This window comes from Cricetulus griseus (genome assembly GCF_003668045.3).
Source record: "Cricetulus griseus strain 17A/GY chromosome 1 unlocalized genomic scaffold, alternate assembly CriGri-PICRH-1.0 chr1_1, whole genome shotgun sequence".
Lineage (NCBI taxonomy): Eukaryota > Metazoa > Chordata > Mammalia > Rodentia > Cricetidae > Cricetulus > Cricetulus griseus.
This window is the reverse complement of record NW_023276807.1, coordinates 158425890-158440476: the sequence shown is the minus strand read 5'-3', so window position 1 is coordinate 158440476 and position 14587 is coordinate 158425890. Positions and strand designations below refer to the sequence as shown.

At 35.7% G+C, this 14587-nt stretch overlaps 1 protein-coding gene across 6 annotated transcripts in view; it reads left to right on the top strand.

The window, feature by feature from the left end:
* Cnot6l (CCR4-NOT transcription complex subunit 6 like) overlaps positions 1–12765 on the top strand; it is an 84596-nt gene extending 71831 nt beyond the window's left edge. For all 6 annotated transcript variants that reach the window (XM_027387677.2, XM_027387680.2, XM_027387676.2 and 3 more), the window contains 2 exons: positions 2698–2900; positions 5731–12765. In XM_027387677.2, coding sequence (XP_027243478.1) covers positions 2698–2900; positions 5731–5943 — 416 coding nt within the window. In that variant the 3' untranslated portion in view covers positions 5944–12765. The remainder of the gene's footprint in view (positions 1–2697; positions 2901–5730) is intronic.
* The last annotated feature ends 1822 nt before the right edge of the window (positions 12766–14587 follow it).

Below are 14587 nucleotides of genomic sequence, written 5' to 3'. Positions count from 1 at the left end.
ACCTCCTGAGACACAGAGTTCATCAGAGAAGGGCACTCCTTAGAGAACATTCATTACAGATAGATGTCTCATTTAATAGTCCTGACAAGTTTCCAGTGATCTTTCTGTACTTACTACTAGGTATAGAAGAATGATCACTATTCTAGTAAGATTGTGTATTATACCACTGGACTACTTTCTATCTTAATTTCTTCTTTGTAATACTGAGTTCTCCATTTTAGATCCTGGATTTCAAACTCAAAACAATTGAATATAAGACTTACACTATTAGCAAAAAATTCTAAATATTACTTCTTCTTCTCCTCCTCCTCCTCCTCTTCCTCTTCCTCCTCCTTCCTCCTCCTCCTCCTTTCTCCTTCTCCATCATCATCATCATCATTATTATTATTAAATCCACACCCCCAGTAGGGATCAAGCCCAGGATTGTTGCATGTTACCACTGAATTATGTCCCCAGATATTATTAGGCTAGTCAAAGATAGTCCCTCAATAGTGACTATAAAATAACTTAAGTGCCTATACTTGGAATTTGTAAATAGTCACCAACCTTAGGAAATAATCTTTTTTATAGTAAGTAAATGCTAAAATCTTGTTTTTGACCCTCATGCCAGCTGGCATCTTCTTTCTTTCCTGTCTCTACCATCCTCCCAAGTGACTATGCATGTATACATGGTGGTATGTGTGTGCATGTGTACTCACATGCTCACCGGAAGTCAACCTTGGGTGTTCCTTTGGTGCTATCCACCTTGTTTGTCACATGAGGTCCCAACCAGCATAGGGATCCTCAAATAGGCTAGCCAGTGAGCCCCAGGGATCTGTCTGCCTGGTATTACAAGCTCTCTACCACACTCAGTTACGTTTTCATGGGTTCTGAAGCTTGGACTCAGGCTTTAATCCCTATATGGCAATCACTGAGCTGTCTTCCCCAGCCCACATCCCTCTTTCTTATTCTTTTACAAAAATAATTCTTTAATTTCTCTAAAGTTCTTTCTTGTATTATTTTATATGATTTCTTGAAATCATTTATAATAGCTATTAGCATTGTTACCATAACATAGTTCACTGACTCAAATCAGACTGTCAGGGTTGGATCCTGGTTCTGTTTCTTAGGTGCTATACATGTTATTTAATCTGGGGATAAGCATTTTATTGACCTCATTAAATTGTTTGCCTAGCATATCATAAATGCTAGATAAGTTACATTTCCTTTTGAGTGATTCACAAAACTGATAATCACTTTACTTCATGTTTTGCTATCATTCTTAATCACTAATAGATAAATTTAATATTACTTCTAACTAGTAATTAAGTAAGACTTTCATGTTTGGGAATTTAGTAGAAACTTTTTGAAGCTGCTACTCTTTTCAACTTTTTAGACATTAATAATTTTGATCTCTGGTGTATAATGTTACTTAGACAAAATATTCTTCATAGGTGTCAGACTGAGACTCAGTGCTAGTTAAAATTGAGTAATGTGGGGGGGGGGGGCTGGAGAGATGTGGCTCACTGGTTAAGAGCGCTGACTGTTCTTCCAGAGGGCAGTGGTTTGATTCCTAGCACCCTCATGGTGACTTAAAACCCTCCCTAATCTTAATTCCAGGAAACCTGACAGAACCTTTTATGGCCTGTGGGGGGCCATAAAAGGAATGAATGTGGTACACAGACTTGCATACGCAGAAAATAATAATTAAAGATAAATAAATGATGGTACTTCCAAGTTAACCCCAAATATTGAGTTGTTGAGGATGAAAAATCTGGTTGCAAATGATTTTTTAATCTAAACATTCCTTTTATATATTCCTAATGTTGTTGATTGATTCTGTGACTACTGCTAAAGAGATATGTTTTTAGTTAGAGTTTTTATTGCTGGGAAGAGGCACCATGACCATGACAGCTCTTATAAAGTAAAACATTCAATTGGGGTGGCAATCTTACAGTCTCAGAGGTTCAGTCCGTTATCATCATCGTGGGGAGCATGGCAGCACACAAGCAGACATGGTGCTGGCTACATCTTGAAATGCAGGCCACAGGAAATTGACTGAAACACTGGGCAGTATCCTAGCATAGGAAACCTCAAAGCCCACCCCCACAGTAACTTGCTTCCTCCAACAGGGCCATACCCACTCCAACAAAGCCACACCTAATAGTGCCACTGCTTATAAGATTATGGGGGCCAGAAGATACTGATCTAGAGTAATATTACAAAAACATGGTCAAGACTTTTCTGGTGAATGCTGTCTAGTTCTAGAAGTCATCTGAACCCAAAGAACCACTAAGATGAACAGTATTCCTGGGATGGTCCTGAAACTTTTTTCCAAAATAGGCAAATACTTTTCAGTGTGGTTGAGTTATATAAAATTGCTAGTATTTAATTTAAAACAAACAAACAAAAAACAGCAACAAGAACACCTTTTTTTTTTTTTTTTCATTTTGGTTTGTTTGTGTTTCTGATATAGGATCTCATGCAGCTCTGGCTTGCCTGGAGCTTTCTATGTATACCAAGCTGGCCTGTAACTCAGGGAAATCAGCCTGCCTTTCTGCTTCTTAAGTACTAGGACTTAGTACCACCAAGTCCTGCTAAGAGTTTCATAGGACTTAACCAAATCTCTCTAAACCTGGTGTGTCTATAGAGTAAGATTTAGAAATACATCGTTGTACTAAATATTAAGAGGTAGCATTCCTCTTTTTATTTTGCTAGGTGTTGTGGAATATTTAAGCAATGGAGGAGTAGCTGACAACCATAAAGACTTCAAGGAACTGAGGTACAATGAGTGTCTTATGAACTTCAGCTGTAGTGGAAAGAATGGAAGCTCAGAAGGGAGAATCACACATGGCTTCCAACTGAAGAGCGCCTATGAAAATAACTTGATGCCTTATACCAATTACACCTTTGATTTCAAAGTAAGTAGTAGTCTTCAGACTGGCATATGAACTATTTCAAATAAAAGCATGTAAAATGGAAGAGTATAAACCCTTACGATTAAGAGTTTGAAGAGCTAGAGAGATCAAACTGTCTGCTCTTTTAGAGAATCTGAGTTTGATTCCCAGCATGCACCTGGTGTCTTTTAGGGGATCTGATGCCATCTTCTGACCTCTGTCAGCACCAGACACCCAAATGTTCCATAGACACACATGCATGCAAAATATCCATACACATGAAATAAAAGAATTATCACTGATTCTCATTCTCTCTCTCTCTCTCTCTCTCTCTCTCTCTCTCTCTCTCTCTCTCTCTCTCTCTGTCTGTCTGTCTGTCTTTTTCTCTCTGTGTCTGTCTGTCTGTCTGTCTCTCTCTCTCTCTCTCTCTCTCTCTCTCTCTCTCTCTCACACACACACACACACACACACACACACACACACAAATCCACTCAAATGTGCTTTAAAAATACAATAAAAAGGGAATTTTATTAGATTTTTCTGGTTATTATTGATGTCATTTGAATTCTTTTTGAACATTCATTTGTTTACATTTTAGATATTAGTGATAATAGCCAATATTTCTAAAATTTTTTTGCTGTGTGCCAGTCATTTGGGTATATATTGATACAGTTAATCTTCACCTGTTTTCCACCACCTGTGCTTAACAAGAATTTAAGCTCCTAATATAGCTAAACTTGCCTGGAATGAATTTATATAATATTCTGTTAAATTTTTCTTTGAATATCTGTTTTTTTTTTTATAATTTCCCAAGTTTCTTGTAGTGGTAGAGTTATAGATTGTGCTTATTGTCTGTCTTATCCATGTAGTTGTATTAGTATATTCCCAGGTCATCCTTGGAACAAGTTTTTAAAAGGAAAAGGAAGTCTTAAAAATAAGGGAGCCTGTTGTTCATATTCAGGACAAGATACCCCTTGAAAGACAGATGACAGTGGCTCTCTGTGGTTACTCACTTTCCATTTGCTCATTTTCTGATCATTTCATCTACTTGTAACTCTTTTCTTTGCCTCTGTTTGCCCTGTCATTTCCAGAATGAATTGCACATCCTGTTCTATCCTAAATATACAAATATAGATGTAGAAAGTTGTTTAGTATATAAAGCCTAGAGAAGTTATAGTATAATACAAAAGGAAAATTATTAAATAGGCTTGTTCACATCCTCAATAACCCGTTTACCTTTTTGTTCTGTTTTCTGTTTGTTTAGTTTTTTGATACAGGTCTCTCTTTGTAGCCCTGGATGACCTGTAGCTCACTATGTAGACCAGTATGGCTTTGAACTCATAAAGATGTACTTGCCTTTGCTTCCTGTGTGCTGGGATGAAAGATTAAAGGTGGATACCTCTGTGCCCAGCCTCCTTTTTCAATTTTTGATGTTTGTTTACTCCTTTCCAAACAAAAGTAGGAGGAAGAAAGATCTTGTTGATATTAGTCAGCTTTCATAGTTACGAAATGAGAAATAAAACTTCTGGGAAGTTAATATAGTTTTACTGTTAGATACCTATCCATTGGTAGCTTGTATTGTTTTAATCAGTCATACATGGTGATGTGCAGTAAAATATTTAAGAACTAACTTCCTGGGGAAAATAAGCCTTGATTTTTAGTGTTTTCTGTGAGTTAATGTACTTTTCAGATTATTGAGATTGGTACTGTTAAAGTTGGCAGTTGCCAGTTCTAGCATATTACTGGTTTTGCAGTTCAAAGATAAACATATACTTAGTGATATGTAGTTTTCTATAGTTTAAATCATATCCTTATAATTATAAAGATATATAAAACATTTGCCAGCATACACAGAAAAACTGTAAATAAAAGTTCCCCCAAATAAGTGTTCAGTAATTAGATAGCTGTTACTGTTCTCTTGGTCTGTAAGTAGGTTAAGAGAAAATTGTATTTCTTCATTACTTTTTACTTGTCCATGAACTATAAATTAAAAAAAAATTGGCATAATAGCTTAAGCTATCTACCTTGATCTTCTTAATTGGTCTAAAATCACTTAAAAATGCTTCTTTAGAATATCTTTCATGTATCAGGTATTGTGGCACATACCTGTAAACTCAGCACTTGGTAGGGTGAGGAAGGAGGATCTTGAATTCAAGCCTAGCTGGGCTACATAAAAGTCCCTGCTACATTAAATGAATGGATGACTGAATTTCACATGTAGGAATATTTCTTTCTACTTGAATGTGGACTCTCTTGATATGTGTAAGCATTAGATTAGATGAAATCTATGTACTGCCTGGGACAGTGGAGGCACATTAGTTTTGCTATCTGCTAATCAAACGAATCAAATCATACGGAACAGATGCCATATATAAAGGCATATGTTTTTATGTGTGTGTCTGTTCCTGCTGTTACTTTGCTCTAGTGCCAGGATTTGGAGAAATGAGTATTTTAAACTAAACAAATTAGGACAGTTATAACTGTATAGTAGCTTGAGTGTATGTTAGATTTTACTAAACCAAGAAAATCTATTTAGCTTTTTAGTGTTAGCATTTATGTATATGTTGGGGACCAAAATATCAGGCCGACCCTCATGGCTTAAGGCTGAGACATGCTGGGTCACGACATATATAAATGTAAATAGAATGCTGTGTTTCTCTGTTGAGCTGCCTTAATGTAATAATCCATTAAATATTAGAGCCTTGTTTGACCTATAGTCAGGATAACAGGTACCAGGAATACAGGTTACTTAGTTATTTAGCTTTCCAAATTAAGACTTGTTCTTTTTACAGAATTTTTCTTTTTCTAAACATATTTTTCTTTCCCTTCCCCATTATCCCTAATCTCTTTCCAGGGTGTGATTGACTACATTTTCTATTCCAAGACTCATATGAACGTGCTTGGTGTCCTGGGGCCTTTGGATCCTCAATGGCTGGTTGAGAACAACATCACTGGGTGTCCACATCCTCACATCCCTTCAGACCACTTCTCACTGTTAACACAACTTGAACTCCACCCTCCACTCCTGCCTCTTGTTAATGGTGTTCACTTGCCTAACCGGAGGTAGTGGAGTACAGCCCCGCCAAGACGGGGATCTGTTGCTATGGACCTGTACAGTTGTAAATCAAAGTATGTAGGAGTGAAGTATGGCCGTCCTTAAGCTGCTGCTTCAGGTTCCTTTCATTATGTGTTTGCTATAAGACTTTGTATGTTTTTGTGCATATTGATATCATTTGGCACTAGGGCTGGAACCAAAGTATTACTGTCTGTCTGTATCCAAAAGTTTAATATACTTTAAAATTGGATTTCTTCTCTTCCTATTACATTAGAAAACAGCATTCACAATTGGTAAATCACTAATTTGAGGCCCAACACCAGTGTTGTTCTCTAAAAACAAATACATTCTTTGGAATTATTTCAAATAAGCCAATCATTTTTGTAAAAAGTGATTTTTACAAACTCCAAATACAAGATTTTCAATAGAATGATGGCATGCCTTATAGGAAAAACTTTTGAGTTTCTGTTTTCCTTCATAACAAGCTGATTTTTGGCTCCCAAGTTGTTTGCACATTAACAAAGCACTTAAATTTGCTTAATTTGTACGTTTAATGTGATATAGTCATTAGCCATAACAAGACAATTTGAGAAATGAAAATAATTGCACAACATGCTTTCAAAATCAAGCATAGTATGTGACAGTTTGTTGGCTGAATGCTGGTTGTTTTGTTTGAGGGATGCCTCTTTTTTTTTTTTTTGCCCCCCCCTATTCTCTTTTTTGGTCTGCCTATTAGTTGTAATCTTTTTAGAAATATTAACTCTAAGCCTGTCTCTCCAGTTCATTTTATAAGGAAATAGCAGATATATACTGCCATACATCTTGAAAGTAGAATTTGGTATTTTTAGGATGCCCACAAAATTAGTGTCTGATATTTTTCATGTCCACTCTTCTTTGCTGTCTGGTTGTACTGGAAAAAGATATGATCCATATCATCTTTACCACTACAGTTTAATGTTTAAAGAAGATTGCTGAATGAAAAGCCCCTGGTCAAAGTTTCAAAAAGGGAAAGCCATATAATATTACACGTGTTTTCCAAAATAAGTTAAATGGCTGTTTTGTTTGTTTGTTGTTTGTTGTTTTTTGTTTTTGTTTTGAGGTAACATTAGAGAGGATTTTGAGGAGAAGACAGATTTAGGAAAGTAGTTGAAAACTTTGGAATATTTTTTCTGACTCTAGCTGCCAAATGGCCATCATATGCTTTTAATCTTTGTTGCCATATCTGTCTAGATTTGAATTAAGCTACTGGTTTATTCCCACAGTTTGATGCCTCTAGATGTTTTGGAAACCAACCCCCCCTTTGTTGTCGTTGGCCCAGAGGGGCCACTTGAAAAATCTGACTTGAGAGGCAGAGAGCATAAATAACATTTTGTGGGGAGAAAATTAGTTGGCTGCTTGATGTTAATTATGGCACAGTAACATTGGAAAAGGTTGTGTCTGTGTTTTTAAGTTTTTCTTTATTCTGCTTTTTTGCTGCTATAAGAGTTTTCTGAAATTTATATTTTAAACTTTTCATGCACTTTACTGTTTCTAGTATCAAAATGTGATATTTTTAATAAACAAGAAATTTTCCATTATGTGAATGAAATTTTAAAAGAAAATAGCCTATATTTGTGTCTCACTAATATATAAAGTTCAAGTCAAATTTAAATTATTTAATTAGTTTTAAATATATACAAATTGTTTCTTCTTTCAAACCTGACATCTTAGGCTGTTTTATTAGTCTTAAATGATACATTTCCTGTGGTTATTTTATACTAATTTCTTCCATAATTTACTGATCAGGCTACATAAAATAATAGTTCCCCAAAGGATAATTTTAGTGGGATGAGGGTGGTGGGATGATGTAATATCACACAGGATTGCATCCAGAAGAGCTCTGTAAAGCCTAAACTCCCTTTTAAAAGTGCCTAGTGACAGAGGCGTTGTCATCTATTGTAATTGGAATGTCATTGTAGTTCAGCAAAGTTTGATGTAAATAAAGTATTCTTTTAAAAATGTTAAAATACCTGAATAAACAAGCAGAAGAAACCCTTGATAACAGATTTTCCTCAGTGTTCAGGTATCCCTTCTTATATACCTCAAGCATCCAACATCTAGCCATGCAAATTGATTATCTGAAGCATAGTACTGGAAAGTAGAATAGCATGAAAAACTTAATTTTGTGGACATTACCTTTTTTTGTAATCAGCTACTGTATGTTTAATTTTAGATCTTTTGTTTTGGGTGGGTTTTCTGCTCTGGAGGTATATGCACTAACAGAACATTATTCTTTGATAGACGCATGTTAATTAGCCATGTGAGCAATATTTCCTACCATACTTCACTCCCGATATTTTTTGAGATGTTTGTATAAAATGAAATTTAAAGTTCACTTATGATTGTATATGAACCACAGAGGAGCCCATTTATTAATAAAAATCTTTTTTAATAGTTAAATGTAGAGGGGAAAATAAAAAAATTGGGAAACATTGTAAACAGCTTAAGTTTATTTTGTGTATGATCGAGGCACTCTGTTGCAAGAAGGTGTGTAATTGGGTCTCTCTGCTTCCAAATGCACTCTTTCAAACCATTCATTATCCTGTGTATTTTAATGTGGTTTTCGTAAATGTTGGTAGTAGCTCTGTTGAAGTAGGTGATTGTGTTTTGTTTTGGGTGGCACACACCTAGGGCATGGTAACCCAATTTTCATGTGCACGGTTTCCCTTTAGCCTCTTGCCCAAATTTCACACACTGTTTCCCCTTTGTTCCCTTTGTAAAAGGAGTGGTATCTTGTTTTGAGCTGCCAGTTCAGATGATCAGAAATGCTGCTGTCCTCAGCATTGTCTTGTTTAAATGCATGCCATTTGGAACTTTGGCAGTGAGAAGCCCAAAGGACAAGGTGAATGACATGGTATATATTCAAGTGAATCATATATGCTCATGTACTTTCTAGTTCTCAGAATAAGTTAATAAGCTTTATGCCGTTGGGCTGCTGCATATTTTATCTGATGATAAAAGAAAATTTGGGCATTTTTAGATTGTGCTATGTATTTTTTTAACTGTTACATATAATTTCTAGTAATTTTCTTAAGAACTGGAGTGTTAAGTTTATTAAAACGGTGTTGTTTGAGGCAGGGGAAACTGCACTGTTTGCCATTATAACAGTCATACAAGTGCATGTCAAGTCACCCACTGTCAAGCATCAGTATCCTCCTCATAGCTTTACACACTTTGATGGGGAATATTGCAGCATCCTCAGGACTGACATCTGGAAAAGGCTCAAATCCACTTACTGCTCCTTGCTTGTTGACTTTGTTTTACAATATTGTGCCTGGTGTCAACTCTTAAGCAACAGCACTGCCTAAAAGCAAGCAGAGAACAGAATCCCAGCACCATTCTGTAGGCAACTTTTTAGAATTCAGATACAGTAGATCTGTTCAAGATTTATGATGTTTTATGTAAAAAAAAAAATTTTGTACAACATAGCTGAATATTTTTGTTTGATTTATTTGATGTAAGGCGTGTGAACATTCATTTGAATATCACATGTTAAAGTCAGGTATGGCACAATGGGTTCTGAGACCAGCTTCCCCCACCCTCCCATTTGCCTTGTTCAAACCTCTTTCTTTTCAAATTACGTTTCTGATATTCATAGGCAGATATTTAATTTTACTAAAAAGCATCCTGTGTGAATGTATTTTAAAAGCCACTATGTTTTAGTGTTATAGTTTGTAGAAATATGAAATTTACTTATCTTTTTGGGGGTCATCTTAAAGTCATATATCACTGAGAAGGGACAAAGTTGAAAACTAACACTCATATCACTTGAATCTGTGATAGATTATGTTAAAATTGAGGGTGTGGCACATTAAACCTAGAACATGAACAAAATTGTGCTCCGTTTAAAAATTCTGTCTCCTGAGTATGTCTTGTCAATAGGTGAAATTTTAAGTCTATACTGTATTTCTGAGACTTCATAAAAATCACAGCTCCCACCTGTACACTGAGTAGCAGATAGCAAAGAGAAGGGGAAGCACAAGGAGAAACAGGTGGAGTACACGCATTGAAGGAGCCTGGAGCACAGAGCTTCATTTCTAACACAAAGTAGATTTCCTCGTGATAAAAATTGACTTCATTCTAATACTGATTTAAATTTAAATTTTTCATAGTCTTAGTTTTTGGAATATTTTTAATAGTTTTGCAAAGCATACTAACTGGTTGGTAGTGTCAGTCACAGAAAACATGAATTGTATTATAGTATTGGTCCTATAGCAAGCAAAATCTTTGTCACATGTTCAGAGTAACCAACATTTTGACTGAAATGTGAGTTGTCATGTTTGTAAGGTTTTTTTCTTCTTCTTTATCAACATAAAACCCAAAGTAACACCTTTCTCATGTGTTAGATTTCCGTTTGGTTTGTATCATTTGTATGATTGTCTATTAGAAGTAGATAAATTAAGTAGAGAAGTTAGACTTATTTTTCTAAATCGGGAACTTCAACTGAAGTTTTGAGTTTATAGACAGAAGAGAACATTATGTTTATGATTGCTCTGGATGATTTTAATTCTGTAATTGCACTGCAATTCCACAACTTAAATTCAAACACAAGTAAATGCTACTACATCTTTAACCTGCTCATTTACCAAAGTTATAGCCTGTTTATAAACAGGATGCCAAGAGCATCTTTCATACTCGGCACCCTTGGGTGTTCTGAACAAGAGCTGCAGAAAGAGGAGAATGGGAAGGGAAGCAGAAGAAAGGTGGGAACCTGTTCAGCACGATGATAAGGAAGAACATGTGTGCTTCTTACTTTAGCTAAATTCATTCATGGATATGTTTCAGTTAAGGGCCTGTAGGAAGAAATAGCACCTCCTAAAAAGTTTATTTATTTCTTTTGGCATAAGTTTGGTTTATGCTAGACTTGATTTATTCTTGAATCCAAAGGAGAAACTGAATGAAGTACTTTTTAGTAAGATAACTTTTAAAGGATATGAATTAAGGGCATGCCTATTAAATGTTGATTTTTATGGCACAGCCTATGAAAGGAATAGCCCTGAACAGAAATTAGAACTATGCCATCAGAAATCATATGCCTCTTGGCATGGTATCATGGTATATTTACCTTTCAGAATATTTCAAACAGTATCATTTGGCACCTCTTATTGGTTCTTTTCATTGACAAGTTTCCTGAGTTTAATTTCCCTGTTTATGTATTTGTTACTTCTAAAAGCATAGGAGTCATGGTAGCCCTCTAAAAAAAAATGATCCTTTCTTGCTCGTTATTTCAGAGCACTGACATATTTTCTTAGCTATCAGTTGTTTAGTGTACCACATTTGTTTAATTTGTGTGTAGTTACTTGAACTCAGAATATTGGCTCAGCATTGGTGTGCCAAACAATGGCTTTGCTTCTTACCAGACAGACTTAGTGTCCTGCTACTGTTTCAACCTTAATGCGGTAAGTGATGCAGTGTGTGGGTTGCTCTTTATTCAGAAACTACTGTCATTTTTCTGTGCTTAATTTACTAAAAGTATATTCCCTTACCTGTGAAATTCCTGAGCGGTGCTCTGCCGACGTTTGAGAGCAAGAGTTTGGATGGCTGTTACTGCACACTGGATCTGGAATTGTTCAGTGTTGAGTGGCAGATTTCTTAAACACCAGCAGCACTGACAAGTGCACTATGGGCATTCGTACAGTTGTCCAAATGCAAACAGTTCTTTCATCAAGGAGAAGCTGAGGTACGGGTTAAATAGGAATACTTGGAGTATTTCAAGGACGGCAAATGCTTACCTATTTTGTTTCTGAAGTGGGGTAGCACTTTTTTTTTTCTAAATATTTTTAAAGAGAAAAAATGTATACATTTTTTCAGATGTGTACATTGAAAAGGCCAGGATATTTGATTATATTCACTAGAGATTAAGTTATATCTTATTTTCAACTGTGTAAGTGCCAAGTAATTGTCCATGGACTTTCTACCTTTCTACTCAGTTTACCATTTGAGTAGGGAAGGGATTATTTATTTTTATTTCCTGGCATTAAGTTGACTAATTTATTTTGCATACACTTGAGTTATTCTGTGGCCTATATAGTGTTTTTGTAACTATTAAATGGTCTAAAAGCAAAGCACATGATCATAAAACTAAGCAGATGTTTTGATAATTTCCCCATAAATACATGGTAATTTCTATTAATATCATTCTAAGCAAATTCTACTGTTTTAGGTTGTATATTTTTATCCTAAGAAAAAGCCAAGCACTAAATCAACGTATTCTGGTAATCATTTACAATCTAAGCTTTTCTCTTTATTTTTTCTTTATTAGAGGATTTAATGAAGTGCCATGTGATTGTAGCTTACTAATAATTAATGTTTGATAGACTGTTTCTGTGATATTCTAGACATTTAACTCTTGTCATCGCTGGAGAAGATGGTTCTACTCTCATTCTCTGATAAAATCACCAGCTGCTTTATTTTTCTATTTATTAAACAGTTGATAAGGTCTGGATCTTGACTGAACTGCTCAGCTGAGATGTTTTTCATAGTAGACACTATAGAAGATGTGTGTGAAAAAGGACACAGTTGGGTGGTGGTATTCTTTTTCATTAATGTGAACATTGACTAAACAAAGCAGTCCTGCCTTTTAAATCTTGTGGCAGCTCAGAAGGGAGGTGCTTAAGAACCTTAACTATTATGTCAGATGACAAAATATTTTTTTTTCCATTTTGGAGATTGGGTACTGCTCACACATGATGTATAGGGCTAAATATATGCTTGTTTCCTTGCACCTGTGTACTCTCCCCTTCTCTCCCACTTTTCCTTTCCCTGTAGGCAATAAATGGCCATTTTGCAACTGCATACTTTTGTCTTGGTTTTTGATTATTTGTGAAATGCTAAGTTCCTGCTTTGGGGTGGATACTTCTCTTGTAGAGCAAACTAGGAAAACAAGGTAATGGAGATAATTACAAATTCATACTTGAATATTTTTTGTTTTGCTTTTTTGTTATTTGTTGAAAATTACTTTAAGGATTTCAAATAGAATAGATTTTGAAGTTATGTGGCATGCTTTGCCAGAAGGAATTAAAAAGGATTTGTTTCACTGAGTATGTGTAAAAATGGTATGTAATGTGCAGTTCTTACCTTGGTGATCATGGAAGTTTATGCTGATATGTAACTTCTCATCCTATGCCCTTGAGGTGCCTGGTGAACAGAAGTCTGCTGAACTTAAGGAACTATGAACATGAAGCAACTGTTAGATCTTAGTGCCATTGGTCTGACCTCTGTGACAAACATCAGACAAATAAGCTAAGTTAAATAGAACTAAACAAGCTTATAGGCTAGACCTACCAAAGGCCCAGAGTAAATTCACTCAGTATTTATATACTTTTGATGATCAAGCTGTTCCAGGAGATAAAAAGACGGTAGTATGCTCCTTGTCCTCCAAGAAATAATTTCCCATATATTCTCTTTATGACACAAGAAGATACCCAAATGTTTTAGTCAATATAAAAATAATTTTATGTCTCAGTGTCTGAGAAAGAAAGCAAGGAGAGGTCATACCGTAAAATAACTAGAAATTTAGAGAACTCTGGATCTATTCAACTGAAAACTGATTTTCAGGTATATGAGTCAGATTCAGAGGAAATTGAAGTAATCATCTTAGTACTTACTTGAAAGGACACTTTCAATTATTTTGGAACAGATTGCTGGCATCTAAAGAAATTGCTAGACTGCAGAGTTTAGTGCCTACTTACTTGGCATTTAAAGATTTGCTATAAGCCTGTGATTGACCCTGAGGCTCTTCCCCAGAAGATATTATGTTGGACAGCCTCTAAGAAGTCTTTTATAAAATGGGTCTTGAAGTCCATGTTTCAAAGTGACTGCCTTAAGACGCTCTCAAGATGGGACATTAGAATTGTTCACTGTGTATTTGTGCACTTTATTGACCTGAGCAAAATGGGCTTATTGGTAAAGTCAAGGCAATAATCTTAAGTCTTCATGAATTAGTTCAATTTGCTGGGGATCCAAACCCAGGTCCTTGTTGTTGTATAGCAAGCACTCTTACAACTAAGCTATCATTCCAGTACCTGAACTCTGAGGAACTGGATAAAATGCTTAACATTGTCTTTAAGAGGAATGGGAAAGAAAATTTACTTGTGGCTCCGTATTCATGATACATAAGATTACTCAGGTTGTCAATTGCTGTATTCATCTTTGTGTATGCATCACGTTCACTTTCCTCTGTGATGACAGAGAGTTGGGGTTCTGAAAATGAAAGTGTGGCCAGGGCAACAAAATAAAATTAATCTTGTGAGGCTGAGCACAAGGGGAATGAATCTACCCATGAGAAGTTTGGCTCATTGTCCAGTCTGATGTGTTAGTACTACTTCTAGAACTCAAACATTTGCCTTGATTCACCAGAAAGGGCCACCACATAAGTAAGACACAGGCCCTCTGGTTTGCACTTGTTTCTTTAGTTCCTAAAATGTTAGCCTGGCTCTTAATATTTGCTGGCTGCGTCAACTGTTTTCTTTGGAGGTAGATACTACTAATACATTCCTTTGTTCAGACTGTATGTTGATGTCACCATAGTTGTGGGTCTTCAGTGAGAAGAGATAAAGGGAGACAAGCATAACTCAGTCATCTGCAGATGTGGGTTAGATTTCTTTTCCTCTAGAAA